General features: G+C 39.3%; 1 protein-coding gene across 6 annotated transcripts in view; it reads left to right on the top strand.

The window, feature by feature from the left end:
- ARHGAP28 (Rho GTPase activating protein 28) overlaps positions 1 to 23948 on the top strand; it is a 135766-nt gene that overhangs the window by 64545 nt on the left and 47273 nt on the right. For all 6 annotated transcript variants that reach the window (XM_059706590.1, XM_059706589.1, XM_059706588.1 and 3 more), the window contains 2 exons: positions 10039 to 10256; positions 11751 to 11968. In XM_059706590.1, coding sequence (XP_059562573.1) covers positions 10039 to 10256; positions 11751 to 11968 — 436 coding nt within the window. The remainder of the gene's footprint in view (positions 1 to 10038; positions 10257 to 11750; positions 11969 to 23948) is intronic.

The raw sequence follows: 23948 nt of genomic DNA on the forward strand, positions 1-23948 counted from the left end.
CAGGGATAGTATCTTAGAGTAAGTGGTACTTACTTTCATTCTTAGTTTATACTTCACCTCTTTTTTTCCCAATCAATTTTATTCTTTGGTGAAGTGTTCAAATATTTAGTCCATTTAAAAAAACCAGGTTTCATTATTATCGAATTTTGAAAATTATTAAAATATTCCATATACAAGTGCCTAATCAGATACATGATTTGCAGTATGACTTGTTTTCATTCTTTTAATGGTGTCTTTGAAGAGCAGGTTTTAAATCCATTTTATAAATGTTTTACTTTAAGGATCATGACTTTTGTGTCTTATCTTTGAAATCTTCACCTAACCCAAGGTCATAAAAATTTTCTCCTGTTTTCTTCTAGAAGTTTTAAGAGATTTTAGGTTTTACATTTAGATCTGTGATCCATTTTCAGTTAGTTTTTGTATGTGGTCTGAAGTTTATTTATTATTATTATTTCTGCATATTGAAAGTCAGTTGTTCCAACACTATCTTTGAAAAAATTATTATTTCCTCACTGAATTGCCTTTGCACCGTTGTTAAAAACCAGTTGACAACATACGTGTGGATATATTTTTGGTCTGTATTTTATTTCATTGATTCATGTATCTATTTGATAACATTGCTGTATTGCTTTCTCCTGTAGCTTTATAAATAAGTCTTGAATTTAGATATATATTATGATTTTCTTTTTCTTTCATATTTGTTTTGGATGTTCTAGGTTCTTTGTATTTCCATATGAACTTTAGAAAACTTGTCAGCTTCTAGAAAGAAAGCTTGCTGGGCTTTTTATTAGGATCACATTAAATCTATAGATCAGAATGGAGAGAATTGAATTTTTGAGATTGATATTTTGAAGTGTTGAATCTTCCAATCCATGAACAAGTTACATATCTCTATTTATTTAGGCCTTCTTTAATTTCTCTCAGCAATGTTTATAGTTTTCAGTATACAGGTCTTGCCCATCTTTTGTAATGTTAATTTTCCTAAATAGTTTACATTTTTAATGCTATCGTGAATGGCATATCTTTTAAATGTTGACTTCTAAGTGTTCACTGTTAGTATATAGAAATACAACTGCTTTTGTATATTGATATTTTATATATCAATCTTTATCTTATAACCTTGCTGAACTTATTTATTAGTTTTAGTAGTTTTTTTCCTAGATTGTATAGGATTTTCTACATAGATGATCATATCTGCATGTAAAGATACCTTAATTCTTTCTTTCCAATCTGGTTGCTTTTTTGTCTTTTTTTTTTTTTTTTTTTTTTTTTTTTTGCTTGATTGCACTGGTTAGAATCTCCACTACGATGTTGCATAAAAGTGGTGAACGCAGTTATTCAGGTCTTATTCTTGAGCTTAGGGGGAAAGCATTCAGTCGTTTACCATTAAATATAGTATTAGCTGATCTTTTTTTCTTAGGTGCCCTTTACAAGTGGAGGTAATTCTCTTCTACTACTAATTTTCTAGGAGGGTTGTTCTGTTTTGTTTTACAGGAATGGATGCTGGATTTTGTCCAATAACATTTTCTGTATCTGTTGTGGCAATCGTGTGGTTTTTATTTTTTACTGCTAATATATGACTTAAACGGTGATGACTTTGATGAATTAAATGGATCAACAATTTTCAAATGTTAACTCATCCTTGCTGTCCCAGGATAAACTCTCTTGGTTATCATGTATTAACCTTTTTATGTATTCTTGGATCTGATTGGCTAAAATGTGTTAAGAATGTTTGCATCTACATACGTGGGGGCATTGGTGGTGCTTTTCCTTTCTTATGGTGGCTATCTCCTTCTGGTATTCAGGTAATGGTAGTCTCATATATTAGCTAGTAAATGTTTCCACCTCTTTAAATTTCTGGAAAAGTTTATGTAGGATTGGTATTATCTCTCCTTTAAATGTTTAGTGAAGCAATCTGGGTTTGAAGTATTCTTCTGACAGGGTGTTTAACTGCAAATTCAATTTCTTTAATAGATATAGGGCTACTCAGGTTATCTATTTCTTCTTGAGCGAGCTTTGGTAGGTTCTATCTTATAAGAAATTTGTCCTTTACACCTAAGTTGTTGGACTTACTGGCATAAAGTTTATAATATCCCTATATTATATTTTAACTAGAGGCACGAAATTCTTGCACTCAGGGGTGGGGGCCCCTTAGCCTGGCCTGTACCCTCTCACAGACTGATCGCCCTGCAGAGGGAGGCCCTACCCACTTGCTGCAGCACCGCCGGCCAAGTAGCCTGGGCCTCCCTCTGTGGGGTGATGGATCATGGGGCTCCGCGATCCGTCGCCCCACAGAGTTAGTTCCTGCCCACCCAGCCGATCGCTCCACAATCGATCGCCCCAAAGAGGTAGGCCTTCCCACCTGGCTGGGGCCCTGTGATTGATCTCTCCCGCAGAGGGAGGCGCAGGCTACCTGCCACAGCCCTCCGCAGCCCTCCGGTCGATGGCCTGGGCCTCCCTCTTCAGGGCGATCATGGAGCCCCTCCGATTGATCGCCCAGCCGGCCAGTGGCCTGGGCCTCCCTCTGCACCACGATCATGGGGCGATGGTGGGGCCCCAACCAATCGCATCGCACCTGCCTTGGCTGGCCTGGTACCAGTGGGTGTCATAGCGTGGTCGTCCAGATGGTCAGATGGTCGGACTTTCTGCTGTTTGGCCGTTCAGTCAATTTGCATATTATGCTTTTATTATTATAGATATCTGTCAAATGTGTAGTGATGTAACCTCTTTCCATCCTGATATTGCTAATTTGTGTTGTCTCTCTTTTTTTCCTTAACATATCTGGATGGAGGTTTATTAATTTTATTGAACCAGAGTATATCCATTCACCTACTAAAGAACATCTTTCTTATTGTTTTATTTTGTTTTTGTTAATCCTCACCTGAGAATGTATTTTCTATTGCTTTTCAGAGAGAGTGGAAAGGAATGAGGGGGAGAGAGGGCCGAGAGAGAGAGAGAGAGAGAGAGAGAGAGAGAGAGAGAGAGAGAGACATTGACTGGTTGCTTCCTGCACATGCCCCAACCTGGGGTGAGAAGCAAACCCATCACCCAGGTATGTGCCCTTGACCTGGACTCAAACCTGAGACCTTTTGGTGCAAGGGCCAGTGCTCTAAGCACTGAGCAACACCTGCCAGGGCAAGAACATCTGAATTGCTGCCTGGTTTTGCCAGCTATGAATAAAGCTGTTTTAAACATTGAACCGAAGTTTTTAAATCCTTTGGGTAAATTGCTGAATTGTATGATAAGTGTATGTTTAGTTCTGTATGAAACTGCCAAACTGTCTTCAAAAGTGGCTGTACCATTTTGCATCCCCACCAGCAGTGATTGAGAATTTCTGTTGTTCTACTTCCTTAACTCTATTTGGTGTTTTCAGTATCAAAGCACTTTTAATCTTATCAAAATCTTTTAAAAAATTTAAAATGACAATTTTTTTCTGATATAGTATTTTTTGAGATATAATTCACATAATATAAAGTTCATTCTTTTAAAGTATATAATTCAGTGGGGTTTTTTTTGTTTGCTTGTTTTGTTTTGTTTTAGTATATCCACAAAGTGGTGATACTATCACCACTAATTCCAGAACATGTTCATCTCCAAAAAGCAACTCGATACCCATTAGGGTCCACTCTCCATTCCCCCTCCCTCCAGGCAAAGTAGGGAGAATTTAAGAAACAGATCATATTTTGATTTTGACATATAATTAGTATATTTTAATTATGTGCTAACTATACAAACATTGATTTCATTTAATCTCATTTTCTTCGGTAGGTCAGTAAACTGTATAATATAGCATAGATTACTTTGAGTTAAGCAGATGCAGTTGTTTTGCTCTCATAGCTAGAAGTAGAGAAAAGCATGCTGTCCTCTCCCCAGCCCCAGGAAAAGATTCTGTCATTCTCTTTTACAAAAGAGCTTGCTGCCCCGTTTGAGCCTCCTCCTTTGTAAATCACTGGGTTTGAGTGTATAATGGTTTGAAATTGCTCTTTCGTTCATCCTTCATCGCGGCATTCCCCATTTCTAACAAAGTGCTTGTACTCAGGGTGATACATAGATACGTAAGAATTTAATTGCTGATGTGAACTTCAATTGGTCAAAAACAAAACAAAACACAAAAACACAAAACACTCCAGCTTTTAAAAACACTTAGAATGTTCCTTGTTGAATGACTGAGATTTGTTTGCTGTTTTAAGCCTCCCCCTAATCTACAAACACATTTTTCTGTATCCTTTACTGCCAACAGAGACATACCTGTTTACCTCCTGATGGAATACCAGCTTTCTCCTGTTCCTTAAGAGGGTGAGGCAGGCCAGGAAAGGAACAGAAAACTTGGATGGCGAGTGGCAGGATGAGCATGAGAGGACACCAGAATGATATTGAAAGGCACAACCAGGGAGCCTGAGAAAGAAAGTGGGGACCTCCTCTCCTCTCTGTTCTGGCTTCTATTACTCTGACGCTATAACTTCCTTTTATCACCATTGCCTTTCAAGTGCTTTTGCAAGACATCCAAGTTAAGCTTGTTTATATGCATGTTAGAATCCAAAGATTCCTGAGAAGCCAGAGCATAAAAACAAAGGATTTGTCCTCTTACTTTATCTGAATGGCCTCCCGAGGAAGCTAAGAAGGCAAACAGCTGCATTACTGGGGCTGTGCCCAGGCCTTTTTCAGAGAGCAAGCGATTTGTCTTGCCAGAGCCCTGCTAGTCAGTACCTACCACCATTCCACTCTGTGCTGGCACCAGCATCATTCAAAGACACTGACAATGAAGAATTATGTTCTTATCTTCTTTCAGATAGGGAAGGGGAAACCATTGGTTTTGGGTGTATTCTTCCTAAAACTCTTGGAATATGTTAGATTGAAGAGCAATGTGAATATATTTCCTGTATATTTAGACAGGTATGTCTTCACCATGAAGCTTAACTCTGTAGTATAGGGATCAAGGTCAGACCGAGACCTGGGGTTAGGCTCATAATTGGGCAGTCTATAAAATAGAAAAGCATTACGTTAGACCTCACCTTCCTTTGGGAAGCAGGTTATTATTGACAGTTTAGTTTTATTTAAATATTCCTCTTAGTGTGGTAGAGAAGGTGTCTTATGTCACCTCACCCCAAATGACTTAAATATTTTTTCCAATTATATCAGTTAAGAACTATTTTGGCTGCAAGTAACAATAGCAACAACAAAGATTAATTTTTAAAAACAAGAGTTTATTTTCTCACATTTTTGGAAGTACAGAGATAGGCAGCATTTCACATTATTTCTGAAACTTAAGGCTGATAACTGTAATTTTCTTGTTTTTTATCTCATAGTTGCAAGATGGCTGCAGATGCACCAGTCATTTTGTCCACATTTTAATAAAGGAGGAGTAAGAGAAGGGAATAGCACCTATATCAAGAAAAATATGATTTTGCTGAAATCATGGAGAGGAATAGTTCTTATGTGACTTTGGCCAGAATTGTGTCTGATGTCCACATTGGCCTAAGGGAGTTGGGCAAACAAGCCTTGAAAATTATGGTGGGTCAGAGAGGAGTTCTGATTGATCTAGTTTTGTTTATCTCTTTACATTCTAGTCATATGTTAGTGCCCCTGAGATAGTCCAACACCTGTTATAGCCTGATCCTGAATCTAGCTATGAGCATGCTAACAAATATAGCTATCACTTAATCCATGGGTTTACTATATGCAATGCATTTTAAGTATATTAACTCACTTAATCCTTATAATAACTCCATGAAGTATAGTATATGATAAATATATGTATATATATATATTAATTCTCACCTGAGGAATGAGGATATTTTTCCATTGATTTTTAGAGAGAGTGAAAAGGAGGGGGGGTGGGTGGAGAGAAAGAGAAGAGAGAGAGAGAAGAGAAAGAAGCATTGATGTGAAAGAGATACATCGATTGGTTGCATTCCACACACATACTGACAGGGAAAAGGGATTGAAACTGCAACCCAGGTAGATGCCCTTGACCAGGAATCAAACCAGCGACCCTCCAGTGTGAAGGCTGGCACTCTAACCACTGAGCAACGCCAGCAAGGGCTGATTAATATTTCTGTTAGATAGGACAAGGCTCTCAAGGTCTGACCAGTTCTAAATATTATTACTAAATGCTATTCTGGCTAAACATTAAAATATAGCACAGTATTTTGTAGATGCAGATGGAAACAGGAAGCGCTTGACAGGAACTCAACCAAATAAGTGAGTCCACTGCAAAGAAGAAATCAATATGTAATTGACTAAATAGTGTGTATAAGCAAAGGCTAACCCTCCCTTTGAGGAGACAGCTTTGAATGTGTCTCCTTGCTGTAAGTAAATAAAACTGCCTTGCAACAACCACTTTGCATTCGTATTTTATCGATTAAGAAATGGAGGCACAGAGATTCAATAGCATGTTCTAGGTCATAGATCTTGGAAGTGGCAGAGCCTGTATTTAAACCTGGACCGGCTGGCTTCAGAGTTTTCCCTCTAAATCTCCATATTCCTTCTCTGGAATAAAAATATGTATAGCTATATGCAGATATACAAATATCTGAGGGGACTTACGAAATTAAGTAAGATGACTGTGGGGAAGACATTTGGACAACATGGAAAAGGCTTGAATTTAAATCCTGGCTCCTCTATCACTAGGGTCAACTAAAGGTCATTGGCATCAATTCAACACCAATAGGAATCCCCAGTTGGAGTAAGGAAACTTTGTTCAGTGCAACAGCTCAACTGTAACAGAGTAGGGCTGTGAAAACAGCAAGGGTATGGGACAGCTCAATAGTGATACAGCAGGGCTGTGAAAACAGAGCTGCTGTTAGGAGGCCCTGGGGTGAGGCAGCCCTGGGCAAGGTGGCCCTGAGGTCAGGCCCCTCTCCTGCCAGACCCCTCTGCTCTGCCCTGCACTGAGTCTGATCTGCTCTTCTCTGGCCTGCTCTTCCCTGCACTGGTCTATCCAGCTGTGGTTCAGCAAGACATCTTCGGTGTTTTGTCTCCAGCCAGGGCAATGAAGTCTGAAGTCTTTGGTGGGAAGGGAACGTTCACTCTCAAGAGCCAGAGGGGAGCTGACTTATATAGACAGAAATCCCCACCCCTAGACTCCAATTGGTGTGTCCTCATCTAAATGAGGACTCCAAATTCTTCTAGTTTGATTGGTCCAAAAGGCACTGACCTGATTGGTTATAAAGGAGCTTCTCTGATTGTTTGGTGAAAAATCTGATGGGGATATCGCTGCACAGCTCCGATTGGGTAGGGACAGACTCAGTCTAGGATTCCAGGAACTCCTGTTTGAGGGCTGGCTCCAATGGCAGGAACACAGTGCAGGCAGACAGTTTAGTGCAGAGGCAGGTAGTTCAATGCTGGCTTCTCCCTGAAGTGCAGCTTGAATGAGAGGTTCCTCTGTAGAAATGGCTGGTTTTTAAAAATGTGTGCTCAGTTAGCCACCTAGATCTGCAGTAATCATTAAAATATAATACAATTTATTCCTTAAAATACAATTGAGGAAAATACAATAATAAAATGTATTTTTAAATGCCACTTTGAAGTTATGGTAGTTAGCATGAAGTTAAAACCTAATCTTAAACCTAATGGTGTTTTTCCCAAAAATAGTTGCTCTGTAATACATTTGTATTCTGTTTTCATGTAATGTTTTCCTGGAATTGTTATGAAATTAAAAATAATACAAACAGCTGACAAAGCTTAGACTCTATTTATCCTAATATGGTGAGGTATGCAACGCCAAATTGAAGCTCATCGAAGTGTTGGATGAGCCTGAGGATCACAATTACTAGTATGTGATGCTTCAAAAATGGAAGGTCATGGTCTCTACTCCCTGCGACGAAGGAGGAAATATTTGTATCCTTAACTAAGAAAGTGAGAACTCTTCCAAATGTGCTTATCCAAAAAATGCTGTCTGTGTACTTAGCCAAAAAAGAATAGTTGATCATTGCAATTAAAGCCTTCTTTAGGTGGATTGTCTCAGATGAAACCAGCGTGTTACTCAGATGCTCATGATCTGTATTTCATGTCTGTTCCCCCAGCCCTCAGCAGTTTTATGATAACGTCTTCTGCGTACCCTTTGCCTCCTCACCCCAGTAGGATCCCTCTACCTATGCAGGTGGTGATTCAGTTCTCCCTGAACTGTTCAGGGGTCTCTGTGCTGCAGGTTGATGTCCCACTTCCCTAGGTTTCTTTTGTGTGTTTTGTGTGTGTGTGTGTGTGTGTGTGTGTGTGTGTGTGTGTGTGTGTGTGTTTAAAAAAATATACTTTATTGATTTTTTACACAGAGGAAGGGAGAGGGATAGAGAGTTAGAAACATCGGTGAGAGAGAAACATCGATCAGCAGCCTCCTACACACCCCCTAATGGGGATGTGCCCGCAACCAAGGTACATGCCCTTGACCAGTATCGAGCCTAGGACCTTTCAGTCCGCAGGCCAACACTCTAGCCACTGAGCCAAACCGGTTAGGGCTGTTTTTTGTTTTTAATCCTCACCAGAGGATATTTTCCCATTGACTTTTCAGAGAGAGACAGAGAGAGAAACATTGATGTAAGAGAGATACATCAATTGGTTGCCTTCTGCATGTGCCCCCACCAGGGCCAGAGATTGAGCCTGCAACCGAGGTATGTGCCCTTGACCAGAATCGAACCTGAGACTGTTCAGTCCACAGGCTGACACTCTATCCACTGAGCCAAACTGGCTAGGGCAAGGGTTTTCCATTAACTATTATATATTATTTCCTATCACTATCTCATTATCTCAAAAGGCAACATAAAAATTTTTTTCAATTAAAAAATTCTGGTAAAGAACACATGAGATAAAATTTACCATCTTAATTATTTTAAGCTTGTATTAAGTACATTCACATTGTTGCACAACCATCTCCACCATCCAACTCCAGAACTAATTTCATCTTGAGAAAATAAAACTTGGTACTCATTAAGCAACTACCCATCCCCTCCTCCCCGAAGCCCCTGGGAACCACTATTCTACTTTCTGCCTCTATGAATTTGACTACTCTAGGAATCTCATCTAAGTGGAGTTTCTAGTATTATCTTATTGTGCCTGGCTTATTTCACTTAGCATAAAGTCTTCAAGTTTCATTAATGTTGTAGCATGGAGCAGAATTTCTTTCCTTTTTTAAAGCTGAATTATTTGTATTAGATGCCATATTTTGTTTATCCATTCATTCAATGACAGCCATTTGGGCTGTTTATACCTTGTGGTTTTTTTAAAAATATATTTTATTGATTTTTTACAGAGAGGAAGGGAGAGGGAGAGAGAGTTAGAAACATTGATTAGAGAGAAACATCCATCGGCTGCCTCCTGCACACCCTCTACTGGGGATGTGCCCGCAAGCAAGGTACAAGCCCTTGACCGGAATCGAACCTGGGACCATTGAGTCTGCAGGCCGACGCTCTATCCACTGAGCCAAACCGGCCAGGGCATACCTTGTGGTTTTTGCGAATGATGCTGCTATGAACATGGACGTACGAAAACTGTCTTTGAGACCCTGTTTTCAATTCTTTTGTCCTTTTACCCAGAAATAGAATTGCTGGATCATATAGTAATTCTATGTTCAAAATTTTTAGGAGCCTCCATATTGTTTTCTACAACAGCTATACCATTTTACATTCCTACCAACAGTGCACAGGGATTTCAGTTTCTCCACATTCTCATCAACATTGTTGTTTTTGTTTATTTTTTGTGACAACCCTAATAGGTGTGAGCAGTTAACCTTTTACCTCCTCTGTCATCATCTTAGATCCTTTACAGAGACAGACCATGTATGTTTTGACTAATACAAATAACTTTCTACTTTATGAGTATGTGAAAATTTTAAAAGTGTTTTTTATGGTAAGTCCTGATGGCCACAGAGTCATTATGAATTAGAAAAGGTTTTTTTAAAAAGGCCACCACTGAGTGGAGATTTTCCCCTCAAACCCCTCTCTTCCACACTGGCTCCGTTTCTTCACTGATTTTAAACCTGAATTGAATTTTGTGATTTACGACATAAAAGATACTGATTTTAATTCACAGATATTCTTTCCTCAGAAAATCCATTCCTCGCTGCCGTAGAATTAACAGGATGCTCTCCAATGAATCCCTACACTCTCCTGCGTTCAGCCGCACCAACTCACAAGCCTCCGTGGACAGCGCCTCCATGGACAGCGCCTCCATGGAGGATTTCTGGCGGGAAATAGAAAGTATTAAAGAGAACAGCATGGGAAGGCAGGAAGAGCAGGCGCCAGCTGAGGTCAAGCCTGTGGATGGTAAGTGCGAGATTCCTTTTCTTGTCTGCTGACTTACTTTCTTTGTACGCTCTCTCTTGTTCTGTCAGCAGGTAAAACTCATTTCATTAGTAATTTAACAAATGAATTTAGTAGAATTCAGCATATAAGCTACCTGTTCCCACTGATTTATATCTACTGGACTGACTCAAAGTGGCTTCTTTTTTAAAATATATTTTTATTGATTTCAGAGAGGAAGGGAGAAGGAGAGAGATAGAAATATCAATGATGAGAGAGAATCATTGATCAGCTGCCTCCTGCACACCCCACACTGGGGATTGTGCCTGCAACCCAGGCATGTGTCCTGACCAGGAATTGAACCGTGAACTCCTGGTTCATAGGTCGACGTTCAACTCCTGAGCCACACCGGCCAGGCAATTTTCTTTTTAATATGGTTCATCAACAAACTTACTGATGTGGTGGATTAGTACAGAATGCTACAACTTAGGCTCACCTTTGCATTTTCTGTTAAAGGATAGTTTATAAAGCAAATGAGCAATAAAAACAAGAAAGAAAATGAAGGTTTGCCTTGCTAAGAAATTAGAACTGTGAAGCACATTGGAGACTTTGGGTCACATACCAGTGCTGCAATACTGTAAGCATGTCCAAGACTACTAGACTGATACTTGGACAGGCACTTACAAATCAGTCCAATCTGCTCTTTAGACAAACCTAATTCAGGAATGCCTGTTCAGTGTAGTTCCCCAGATTGTATGTGCAGTGGATTTGTTGTTACAAGATGTTGTTATTCTGAATCCTTTATTATTTCTGTACCTCTAATTTACAATAGCGATTGATTCTTATTATGACTAATTTTGCATTTTTTAATTGCCTTCTGAAAAATGGAAAGATTACCTAACGTTCAGAATAAGGAGAAAGTAAGAGAACAAATAACTGTTGAACCACATACTCTGTTCAAGGCTTTTTACCATTTGTCATAATGGTAAAACAATCCTCATAGCCGAGTAAAAATTTTGTTATTATTATCTCTATTTTGTCAATAACACACTGAAGCGAAAAGATACCTTAAAACCTTCCAAATCCATGTATCTAGTAAATAGTAGCATTGGGATTTGAACCTGCCTTTGAGTGATTAAAAGCCCTTTTGGATGCTGTTTAAACCCCTATTTTTCTATTATGGTTTTAGTTTAAATATTCATATTTTTTCCTCTTTTGAATTGATAGTCCAGATATAGCTTATATTTAACTGTCTGGCCAAGAAAAAAACCTTACTCAATCTTCCAATTAACCTTATTGTACTAGAAAATACTTTAAAATTTGACTTATTTAAAAAATACAGTACAAACTTTTCATTCATTTTAATAGGCCTTTTCTATAATTTGGGGGGAAAGGACAGTCTTAATATATTGACTATTGATATTTCTCATTCACAGATATGCACAGACCTACAGATACACACCTCACCCAATCAGACAGAGAATGTGCTAACCTCCTCTTGATCATGTTATTTTTCAGAAGGAGAACTTGAAGCAGAGTGGTTGCAAGATGTGGGTTTATCAACCCTGATCTCAGGTGATGAAGAGGAGGATGGCAAAGCCTTGCTCTCCACATTGACTCGAACCCAAGCAGCTGCAGTGAAAAAGAGATATAATACTTACACTCAAACCATGAGAAAAAAGAACAAGCAGTCTGTCAGGGATGTCAGAGACATCTTTGGAGTCAGCGAATCTCCTGTAAGTACTGAGCATGGCTCCAGAGGTTTGGTTTGGTTGGGGAAAAGATGAAGGAGGGAAACGGAAAACGTATCATCATCTAGGTTTTAAAGACAACTAAAGCAGACAGCACAGTCCAAAATTTTACAAATTTGAAACGTAAGCTATTCCATTCCTTATCCCATTCATCAATCTCCCTCAACATTAAATGTATTCCCTTCTTCACTGAAGTTACAGAATAACGTTTTGGCAACAGAGCAAGTCTTTGTGGATGGGCTACACAGAGCCTTTACTTAAATCTAAGCCCTGAATGGAAACAGGTAAAAGTGGCCCCAGTATTATTAGAAGTCTGGGTGGTTTGTTTTAAATGGAGGTGGAGGTGGAAGAGTAAGTAGGATAGCCTTTATGGTCAAATAAGTTAAAAAGGTAAAAAAATGAAAGGTATGAGCATTAAGTAGGAGACAGATGATTCATAAAAAGCATGAGGGAAGCATGACATGTTTCATGAGGAATGGCTGGTTGAAATTCCACCTTACCTGAGAGTTCCAAGGCCACACACACTTTTACTTCTGAGGCTGTTAATCATGTTCTCCTATTTCTATGTTTGTTTCATTGCAAACTCTGCCTTACAACTCATTCATTCATTCATTGCATCACTGCAATGTTGTATTGCATCATCATTGATGCAAAAAATAGTTATTGAACACATTATCTGTGCAAAGTCCTGTGTTAGGTTCTATAAAGATGAGATTCTTAGAACTTTGAGGGTAATTAGTATAAAGATAAAAGGAAACTTGATATTCTGCTGCAGTTACAAATAAATTTCCCTGGACAAGTTAGTTAATCATCTGACTTAGGTTTTTCACCTGTGTAATTATAATATCAATAATGACATAAATTAAAATTTCAAGGATATTGCGTAGCAAGCATAGTTGAAGCCAGTTTCTGATTTGAGTTACTTTAGGTTGTCTATGTCATATCTTCCCTTAGACATATTAATCACATTGGGTAGTTGCCAGGGAAGCTCACTTATACTTTATTAACCTTTGCATTTGTGCTAAGAATAGCACTATCCTGTAGAACTTGCTATAGTGATAGAAATGATCTATTTCTGTGCTATCCAATATGGTAGCCACATTCACATGTGGCACTAGCATTCAAAATATGGCTGGTGTGACTAAAGAACTGAATTTTTATTTTTATTTTCTCTTTATTGACTTAAATCTAAATAGTTACATGTGGCTGATACCTAATGAATTGAATAGCATGCTTCTAGAATCCTGTATAATAAAAGAAAAACATGTAAATTGTCCGTCCCTTCACTACGCTCACCAGCCAATCAGGAGTGAATATGCAAATTAACTCAACAAAGATGGTGGGTTAATTTGCATACACAGGCACTGGGCAGAGAGCAGAAATGGGAGAGCCGGCAGCTTGGGGGGACGTGGCTCCCTCAGTCGGTTACTCTCAGTGCTGGGAGCACCAGGAATTCTGGAAATAGTAGTTCTGATGGCAGCCCCAGGACTGGAAGCGGAGGCCCAGAGTGCGGGGAGCACCAGGAATGCTGGGAATCGTAGTTCTGGTGGCAGACAGATCTCCTAGACCAGTGGTCGGCAAACTGCGGCTCGCGAGCCACATGCAGCATTTTGGCCCCTTGAGTGTGGCTCTTCCACAAAATACCATGAGCAGGTATGCATGTACAGTGTGATTGAAACTTCGTGGCCCATGCTCAGAAGTCAGTATTTTGTGGAAGAGCCACACTCAAGGGGCCAAAGAGCTGCATGTGGCTCACGAGCTGCAGTTTGCCGACCACTGTCCTAGACACTAGAGCAAAGTGAGCCTGGAGCAAGTTACTGTTATGGTTGGGGATGGAGGGAAAGCAAAGGTGAGAGACATAAGTAAAATCAGAGTGTCTAGGAAAAATTAAAGGGAAGATATCCTAAAACTTCCAGGAAATCTCCACCAATGAAGCAAAGGGGAAAAAAAAGCCTCTATTATTCTGTGAGCAACAAACCAAGCCGGGTTGGGGGTCTCAGACAATTCGCTCATATGATTGCAAAGACAGACAGAAACTCCCGGATTGGGGAGGGCTCCTCTGAGGGCTCCCAGATTGGAGAGGGTGCAGGTCGGGCTGAGGGACCCCCCCACTCTCCCCACTCCCCCACTCTCCCACCCCTGTGCACGAATCTTCGTGCACCAGGCCCCTAGTCTTCTATATAATGATATGCCTTGAAGTAAGTGTGTTTTGAGTTCTGTGATGTTTGAATTTTCAAACTACCTGAAACCTATGTCGTCCGGGATGGTGAGATTTTCTACAGCTATAATTAAATAAATAGAGGTGATGCCCACTACTTAAGGCAAGGGCTCCAGCCACAGGTTCCCAGCCAAGATGTCTATCCAGGAAAAGGTTTACACTGCTGGTTTAAATTTCCTCGGTCATTTTCCAGTTATCTCCCAGATCATTAGGAGAGAGTCCTGAGAATTGGGGTACATGCTTTCCTTTCCACTTCTATTTCCAGCTACCTCAGACAAAGGTTGTTGCTCTTCCCTATAAAACTACAAAATAGCAAAGGGTCTGTAGGCTTCTCCCAAATCCTCCAGTTACTCAAGAAAATGCACAGCTGGTCTATTTAGGGTTCCTAAAACTTTGGACAGATAGTAACAGGATCAGGGAGGGAAAGAGATCTTTTGGGGCTCCTTCTTCTTCTTTCACTTAGATCCTGAAGGGAAACATAAAATAGGCACTTCCCCATTAGGGCTTTAGGTATCAAAATAAATGAGCCTTTTCTTTTTACCTCATGTACAGGTGCATACACTGTTTGGTGTTCTCAACTCCAGAGAGGGCCTAAGACAGTGCGTCTGTGATGGTGGAGGTGGCCAGGGAGGGGTGGCTCTTCCTCCTGTCCTCTTCCTCTTCTCCCTTCCAGTCCTGCTGCAGAAGCCTCAGCCCTAGGTGAACTGAGAATGGGAATGAGGCAGGAGGTGTGGTCGCAGGTAAAAGAAAGGCCAGGTTCTCAAGAAGCAGAGGTCTTGTGCTATCCTGGCAAATGGGCCTCAAAGTCAGTGAAAGCCCAGCATTGTATATGCTGCTTACAAATTCAGTTGTTCTTTGTCAAATTGTAAGCAGCAATATTTTTAAAAATATGTACATTTACAATATATAAAGCCTAATGATCATCACAGATTTCCCCCTTCAGTATCTCTTTCTCCAAGTAAAGAGATGTGCAAGTTTTTTAGGAATGTACCTAAATTTTTCAGTTTCCTATTTGATTTGGCAGCATAAATACCAATTCCTTCCCCTCCTTCTTTTTTTCAAAGTATCTGCCCTGATCTGTCTTTTTGTGTGTCCTCCTCCTCTCCTCCCCTCCTCTTCCTCCTCCTTCTCCTTCTCCTACCCTCTCTCCCTCTCTCCCTCTCATATTCTCTACTACTCTTTATTCTTTTTTTCTGGCATCATTTATCTACATTAATAGATTACCTAAAATTTTCCATTTCACTTTCTTAATGAAACTTTAACATAATTTCCATATGGTAATTTTGCACTAATCTTAGGCATATGAATTTGACCTAACAAACTTACCTAGTGGAGATATAAACTCAATGATTTGACAGATAGATACGTAGATTAGACTAGTTGTTCTCTTCATTTTTTGCACATAGAAGCATATGCTCAAAATAATTTTTCTTCAGAATTTTGAAGATATTTGTCCAATATCTTCTCTCCTGCACCATTGCAGCAATGTATATATCAATCTCATTTCTTTATATGCAGATGTGGAAGCTTTTTAAATTTTATTTTTTATCATTGGAACCTTGAACTTCTACCTGTTTCACCTTTTTGAAAAATTCATCCTGGTCACTACTAACTGAGCTCTTGCAATCTGAGGGCTCATTCATTCTTCAGGTTCTACATATTTTCTTCTAACATTTAAAACAAGTATTGATTCCGTCCATTTTCTCAGTTATCTCCTTTTGGAATTCTGTTAGATGATTGCTGTATTGCTTGGATTGAACCTCTGTTTCTCTTAAATGTTCTCATATATTCCAAGCTTTGTTTGTGTGTATGTTTGATCTGCCTTTTTTGATATCCCTTCAACCTCATTTTTTATGTTAGTAATTTTCCATGGTTGTATGCATACTTCTGCCTTTCACTTATTTAAAAAGATTTAACAGTCATTTTGTTAGTTTATCATAGGCTCTCCTTACCCTTGACTTCCCTAGGGGCTGAGGATCAAACCTGCAACCCAGCCATGTGCCCATGACTGGGAATCGAACCTTTGACCGTTTGCTGTGCAGGCTGTCGCTCTATCCACTGAGCCAGGGCTTTTTTCATTCTTAATATGTGTCTTTTTTCTGGATCAGCATTCACCTTTTGCACATTTTCCTCCTGTGGAAGTTTTGTAGATTTTTAAAAGCTTCCTGTACCTTTTTTCAAGCTGAGGTTTTCCTCTATTCTTATCAAACCATTCTTGCTTGCTTTTTATCTTCCAGGAACATTCAGCAGTTCTCTTCTACTAATGGAAATGTTTAGTGGTTTCTAGATCTACTCTTTGCAAAAGGTATCTCTTTTAACACTTTGAGTGATTTGCAGGGAGACCCGAAAGTGGTATATATAATTCGCTATCTTGATCCAACTCCCCTGTGCTAATTCTTCAGTAGGATTTGTTTCTTTCTAAAAATATTTTTCCTTATTATAAAAGTATTATTAATCTTTACTAGAAGCTTAGAAAATATAGACAAGCAAGGTAAATTATGACTATTTCTATGGATCCAAATAAAATTTTATTATTTCATTAAATATACAATAAATTTTATTTTCAATGGAGTGCTGACCATAAAGGAATAGAATATTTAACCCTTGTTTTGGTACAGCCATTATATACTAAATCACAAATACTAAGTCAACCTCTGGACACATAACACAAGATCTACAGTCTTATTCATCACAAACAGAATTCTAGTGCCTAGATACATTTTTATAATATTCAGAAGATGTGAACCAAATATTTCTTTCAGTAACATTTAATTGAGAAAAATAGTCAGTCTAATTTATTTCCACTTTCATAATTGATAAACAACTGTTAAAGGTGATACTGACTTATAATTGACCGTATAAATGTGGTCATACATTCTGTTTTAAATAACATATATACATATACACATTTGATTGCATCTAACTGAAAATCCAAGAAAGCATGAGTTATAAAAGTATAGATTTGCTTTTCTCTCTTTAAGAAGCTAAAGGTTGATGATTCTTTTTCTTAGCATTGATCTAGCTTCCTTCTACATTTCTATTTGTGTTTCATATGTGGCCTTCATCCTTTTGTTTACAAGTTGGTTTGGCCACACCATGTTAGTGTTCCTGACAGTTCCTGGAACTTAGACCGACTGCTTCTGTCCCTCTGACCTTGCTTTCCTGGAAATCTGATGTGGTAGAATTCCATTTACCACCTGTTGCCCAGAACTGTTATATGATCATCTTTAGTTGCAAGAGAGCCTGGGAAATCAATTTTTTTTTAGTTGGGCAAAAAAGTTCCTGGAAAAAAAATCAGAATTCTGTTAAGGGAGATAACTGCCTAGGTTTGGGGTGGGCAGTTGACAGTATCTGGTTTCCACAGAGACCAGTGTCCATCATCATCCTGGCAGGTACTGGCTGATCGTGGCTAAATGCAATGATCAGTGCAAGGCTGTCATATGTATGTATAGCTCCACAAACATGTAGGAATATACACATATTATGCAAAACACATAACTAAATGCACAATGACACTTGGGAGAATATGCCTGAATAAAAATGCACGCTCATTTTTTTCAATAGCCAGATGATTTTTGTTGTATCCCAACTCCTCTTTTGGATGCGACCCTGGATGAGGAAGGGATATCAGTAATTCCCCCCAGAAATGGTCTACTGGTAACATAAGCAAGGGGATTTAAGAGTAAGCAGTTTAGAAAACAGTAATTATTTCAATGCAATCAGGAACATTTGAGAAAAATGCTTGCTTGTAACAAGAAAAAGAAGACTCTTAAACTCAGGAATGAATAATTAACCAGTTAAAACCACAAATAACTATATGGCCTACCTGCACCTACAACATCAAAAACAGCCACAGCTGCAGCTACAGCCACAGCCATAAAGCAAAATGGGGAGTAGGTCATCAGCTAAAATTTTGTTTTCTTTGCTGAGCGCATAATGGGAAATCTTGCACTACCCTCCATGTAGCTTTCAATATTAATTGGTAGTTCTCACCATAAGACATATTTTGACATTTCAGTTATTTTCTAAATGTAAATATTTGGTATGGGGGGATGGGATTAGCACAATAACATCTTAAACATATTGTACTAAGTGGGGAAAGGTGCAAGGTGCACTCTCTGGCACAGGAGGTAGATAGTTGTCATTGTGTCACAGGGCGGGAGATACTTCATTAGAGCACTCCTTGTTCGTTTTAGTAGAGTTTCAAAGAGAGCTCACCTGAGTTTATAACTGTCAGTAAAGCTATCTCAGTAGAAGGCTTTATTTTTGTGAGATGAATCCATGCCACGATCTGTACCACTTGGCATGAAGCTGGTCCTCCTATTGAAGTGGTGTGCCCCGAGTGGGAAAAGTGGGAGGTCATGGCTTTACTGATATCTTTCTCCACTTGGACTCAGGGCTGCAGAAAATTTGCAGTGGGAGACTTACCTCTTATACGTCAATGTTTTCTTCTCACTAGTTCTGCTTTTCTCCCTTCCTAGCAGAAGAAGGGGGATTCTTTACTATTCTGTGAACAGTCCCTATACCACCTCTGATCTGATGAAGATGGCAATAATGATGCTTAGTCTCTACAGTTTATGTTCATCTTCTGCATATTTTGCATGGGGCACTCACTCATGGTTACTCCTGGTCCCTTCTGAAATTCTGCTGTCGGGTTTGCATGTGGCCAGTTTGTGTTCTGGCTGCCTTCTGTGACGGAGAGTAAGCCAAGGTCTGGAGGTGGAGCCTGGGTGATTGCAGCTGTGAACAACCCTTTTTTGTAGAAGTTGTCTCTGATTTTTTTTTTCTTACTGTATTTCTCATGAGAGTGCTAACTCTTTCTAGTCAGAGGTTTTCCGTTTTCTGTTGGGCTGGAAGAAGGTGTCCTCTGGTTTCATGCTGTGCCCATAGTGCAAGGAGTCCCGGATACCTCACTTCCAACCAGGAACCTGCCTCAGGGTTATTTGTTCTTCTCTGCCTGCTGGTTTTCCTTCACAGCAGCCACTGCCTCTCCCCTCCGCCAGAGAAGGAGCAGGGTAGACACTGATGTGTTTCCAAATAACGGGTTTCTATGAGACTTTACCCCTAACTCTCCCTACATTTTTGATTGTCTCCTCTGCACCTCATAGGTGAGGGAGGGGTTCCTGCCCTGACAATAGGTTAATAGAGGTGGTTGAACACATGACACCTGACACTGGACAGATAAGATGGACAGCATCTTATTAGTCACCTAGTCTCACAGCCTGGGGGAGGAGGACACCACACACCACCCACAGCCACACGTGGAGCACCTGGAGCAGAGTGAACAAGAAAGGCTGCAGGAGGCAGGCTTAGTAGTAACGAGAGTGAGGTGCTGCCTGGTTCCCATGGGAGGGTGTGATTGGCTTGTTTGTATAATTTCTCAGCTGGCAAGGAACTGAAACCCCCGACTCAGGGATAACGAGGAACTATGTCTGGTAACCTGGATAAGGATCTTTGTCTGGCTGGGGTGCCTTATCTGGGGGAGCAGGGTGGGAGGGGAAGTTGTGGTTAGGCCACTTATGGCCTCCCCGAGTTTTCCAGTGGTCAAGACAACACTTAACAGTGGTCCTTGTGTTAGGCCTTAAGCTGCACTGACACCCCCACACCTAGCCATGGACTCTCATGAGTAGTGTGGATTTATTTTATTTCTTTTCTCTTTCATCACTTTTATTTTATCACTTTTATTTCAATTTCTTAAAGATTTTATCCCCTTTTAAAGGTTAATCAAGGGGCCGATGTAGTGCCAAACACATGAAGAAACTTCTCACTGAAATGGAAGAGAACATTTAAGTTTCACTCCAGCCACACCCCGAACTGCTCACAAGTTTATAGAATGAGAAAGCAAGTACAACTGACCCTTGAAGATATAAATGAACCGAGCAGTTCAAACTCCTGTTGTAAAGGGTCAGCTGTTCTGGTCTTTCTCACAGGAGGAGAGCTAGCATCACAGAATGACTACAGAGAATAGTAGAAATGTTAATTTGCATAACCACATATATTACAGAATGTTACATCTTCTTAGCAGATTGTACCGTTTTTTTTTTCGAAATAAGAATCTATTGAATGATAATGCAGTTACAGATATTGCAGCAAGAATAACCAGAGACAGCTAGTAAGAGCACAAAAGTACGGAGTTAATCTCTGTCCTAACATGTGGTCTATCTTTGTAAATGATCCTATTCACTTGAGAAGAATGCGTATTCTGCTGCTTTGGGGTGAAATGTTCTATAAATGTCAATTAAATCCATCTGATGCAGTGTGTCCTTTAGGGTCACTGTTTCCTTGTTAAGTTTTTGTCTGGAAGATCTAGCCATTAAAGCGGGTGTTAAAGTCCCCTACAATGACTGTATTGTTGTCCATCTCTCCATTAAAGCCTTCTATATATATTTATATATTTTATATATTTAGGTGCTCCTATATTGGGTGCATATATGTTTACCAGGGTTATATCCTCTTGTTGGATCTATCTCTTTAGTATTATGCAGTGACCTTTGTTGTCTCTTGTGATGGCCTTAATTTTAAAGTCTATTTTGTCCAATATGAGTATTGCTACTCCAGCTTTTTTTTCTTTTCCATTTGCATGGAACAAATTTTTTCCATCTCTTCACTCTCATTCTATATGTGTCTTTTGTTCTGAGGTGTGTCTCTTGTAGACAGCATATAGTTGGGTCATGTTTTTTTTTATCCATTCAGCTACCCTATGCCTTTTGATTGGAGCATGTAATCTGTTTACATTTAGGTTTATTATTGATAGGTCTTTATTTATTGCCATTTTAATTCTGTATGGCTAGGTTTCTCTCTCTGTTTCTTCTTTTCATTATAGCAGTCTCTTTAGCATTTCTTGTAAATGCTGGCTTGGTGGTGATGTACTCCTTTAGCCTTTTGTGTGTGTGTGTGTGTGTGTGTGTGTCTGTGTGTGTCTGTGTGTGTCTGTGTGTGTCTGGGAAGCTCTTTATTTGACCATCTATTTTGAATGATAGCCTTGCTGAATATGGTAATCTTGCTTTCAGATCCTTGCTTTCCATTACCTTGAGTATTTCATGCCATTTCCTTCTGGCCTGTAGAGTTTCTGATGAGAAATCAGTTGTCAGCCTTATGGGAACTCCTTTGTGCATAACAGTTTGCTTTTCTCTTGATGCCTTTAAGATTCTTTCATTGTCTTTAACTTTTGGCATTTTAATTATGATGTGTCTGGGCATGGGCCTGTTTGGGTTCTTCTTGCTTGGGGTCTCTGTGCCTCCTGAACTTGTGTGACTTTTTCCTTTACCAGGTTAGGGAAGTTTTCAGCCATTATTCCTTCAAACACATTCTCTATCCTTTTCTCCCCTTCTGCCTCTTCTGGCCCACCTGCTATTCGAATATTGTTACATTTCACATTGTCCCATAGCTCCCTTAAGCTGTCCTCCTGTTTTTTAATTGTTTTTTTTTTCTTTTGGATTCTCTGATTGAGTGATTTTTTTTCAACCCTATCTTCTAATTTGCTGATTTGTTCCTCCACTTCCCCTAATCTGCTGTGTATTCCTTCCAATGTATTCTTTCTTTGTGTTATGTCATTCTGTGTCTCAGACTGTTCTTTTGTTACTATATCTTTTTTCATTCTGTTGAGCATCTTTACCATCATTACTCTGAACTCTGTTTCAGATAAATTTTTTTTTATCTCTGCTCCATTTATCTCTTCTTCTGGAGAATTCTCTAGTTCTTTCATTTGGGGATGGTTTCTTTGTCTCCTCATTTTGGCTGTCTTTAAGTTTGTGACTGTGTATTAGGTAGATCCTCTATGCCTCTCAATCTCTAGTGCAGGACAGTGTTAAAGGCTCTTTCTGACTAATTAGATCAGGCAAAGAATCAAAGCCTCCAGAGACCACCTCTGCCTATAGCATTCCACTTGAATTGCCCCCCCAAGCCATCATCCTCACGTGTGTCCAGAGTTTTTTCAACAGGGTAGGGCAGTTGCTTCTGCTTGGAGGCTGTTATTTTCAGTCTCTTAAGTGGCCTCAGGGCAAGATTTTTTCCAATAGGGTGGTCAACTGTCTTCCCCCAAGGCAAGGCAAATGTCTTTGTGGGAAATATGTCCTCCTTTGCTGCATGTGGGAATGACTCAGCCTAGGAAACTGGGGGTGTCTGCCTTCTGAGCTCTAACCCCCAAGTCCCCAATCCTGGCTTTAGTCCACTCTGCCCTCCTCTTCAGAGCAGAAGGTGGGCGGCTCCACAGGGAATTTTGTGTGTTGGCCCTTTAAGAGGGTATCTGAATTTTCAGTTGTCACTCCCTGGCAGACAGCAACCCTGCTGCTTTTCATAGCCAGATGTTATGTGGGTACCATTCTCAGTTGTGGTGCTCTCTGCTGGGGGGCCCAACTTGGGTATTAGATCCCAGAGTTTTCAGTGGCAACCCCCCACAGCTGAGATATTTCTGTGGAACTTCAGTTGCTGTATCTATGCGGTCTCTACTTTAGGTCTCAGGTATTAGGGTTCTCTCCTGAGAGTCTTTGGTTGATGATTATTCTGGAAGTTTTTCTGTATTTTAGTTGTAATTCCAGTTTGTTTCTGAGAGCATGTCCGTGCAGCATTCACTTACTCTGTCGCCATTTCCTCCAGATTGCACCTTTTATTCTTTCAGCATATCTGGCAAGAAATATCTCTGGATACTAAAATTTCATATCTACAAAGCTTAAATCCTAACTTGATGAGTATCAAAATGCTAGGCCTTAAGTCAGTTTCTTTAAGATATTCGTAAATATTAATCTATTTGCTTTTACATATAATGTTACTATTGAGAAGTCTGATGCCTCTCTAAATCTTATTCCAGTGTTTATAGCCTGCTTTCATTTTCAAATTTCTGGAAGTTTTTTAGTTTTATCGTTTTTGTTAGAGACTTGGACTATCATCAGAATATGAAATAATTTTTTTTTCATTCTTATCAGTACTCAGTTTTTTTTTTCCTGAAAAATGTTCCTTTCAGTTCTGAACATTCTATTCCCATCATTTTTCTATTTTATTTTTTTCATTTTCTCTATTTTTCATTTCATTCCTTGCATTAAACTCATATCTCTTAAGATTTATTTTACATTTTACATGTCTTTTTTTTCCTGTTTGTTTTGTATGCTAACAACAAAGATTTTGTCTACATCATTTTGTAGATCCCTAATTCTAATATTTGTCCTGCGTGGTTATAATTTAACTGCTATTAATTTTTAAATTCAATTATTTGTTAATTCAAATGAACTCTTCATTTTTTACTAATTTCCCCTTTATTATTATAGTTAATTCCTGATTAATGGATACAATAGCCTCTCAAATCCCTCTGAAATTTTTAAATCATTATAAGCTGCCTTCTCTTCTCTCCATTATCTCTTTCTCCCAGAGTGTTTATCAGTATATGTCTTTTCAGGATATTAATTTTCTCCATGGCCGACTTATTAATGTTGATTTTCTCCAATGACTGGTGATCTTTGGTGATTAGTTTATATTTATTAATGAACTGGGTTGATTAATTAATGACTTAGGGTATGTCACTGCTATATGATTTCCTGTCATTGTATAGCTATTTTCCCAATTAACTCTTTTTTGAATAATAGGGAAAACTTTGGGTCCTGTATAAGTCAGTCAAGTATGAGAACTGTGCATGAATGGAAGTAAGTTTAACAGCACACATGCATTAGTACACACAGACACACACCGCACACACACATACACATATATACACCTCTCTTGCACACACACACAAACATACATCTTTAGTGCCAAAGG

The sequence above is a fragment of the Myotis daubentonii genome, chromosome 8 (genome assembly GCF_963259705.1).
Source record: "Myotis daubentonii chromosome 8, mMyoDau2.1, whole genome shotgun sequence".
Classification (NCBI taxonomy): Eukaryota; Metazoa; Chordata; class Mammalia; order Chiroptera; family Vespertilionidae; genus Myotis; species Myotis daubentonii.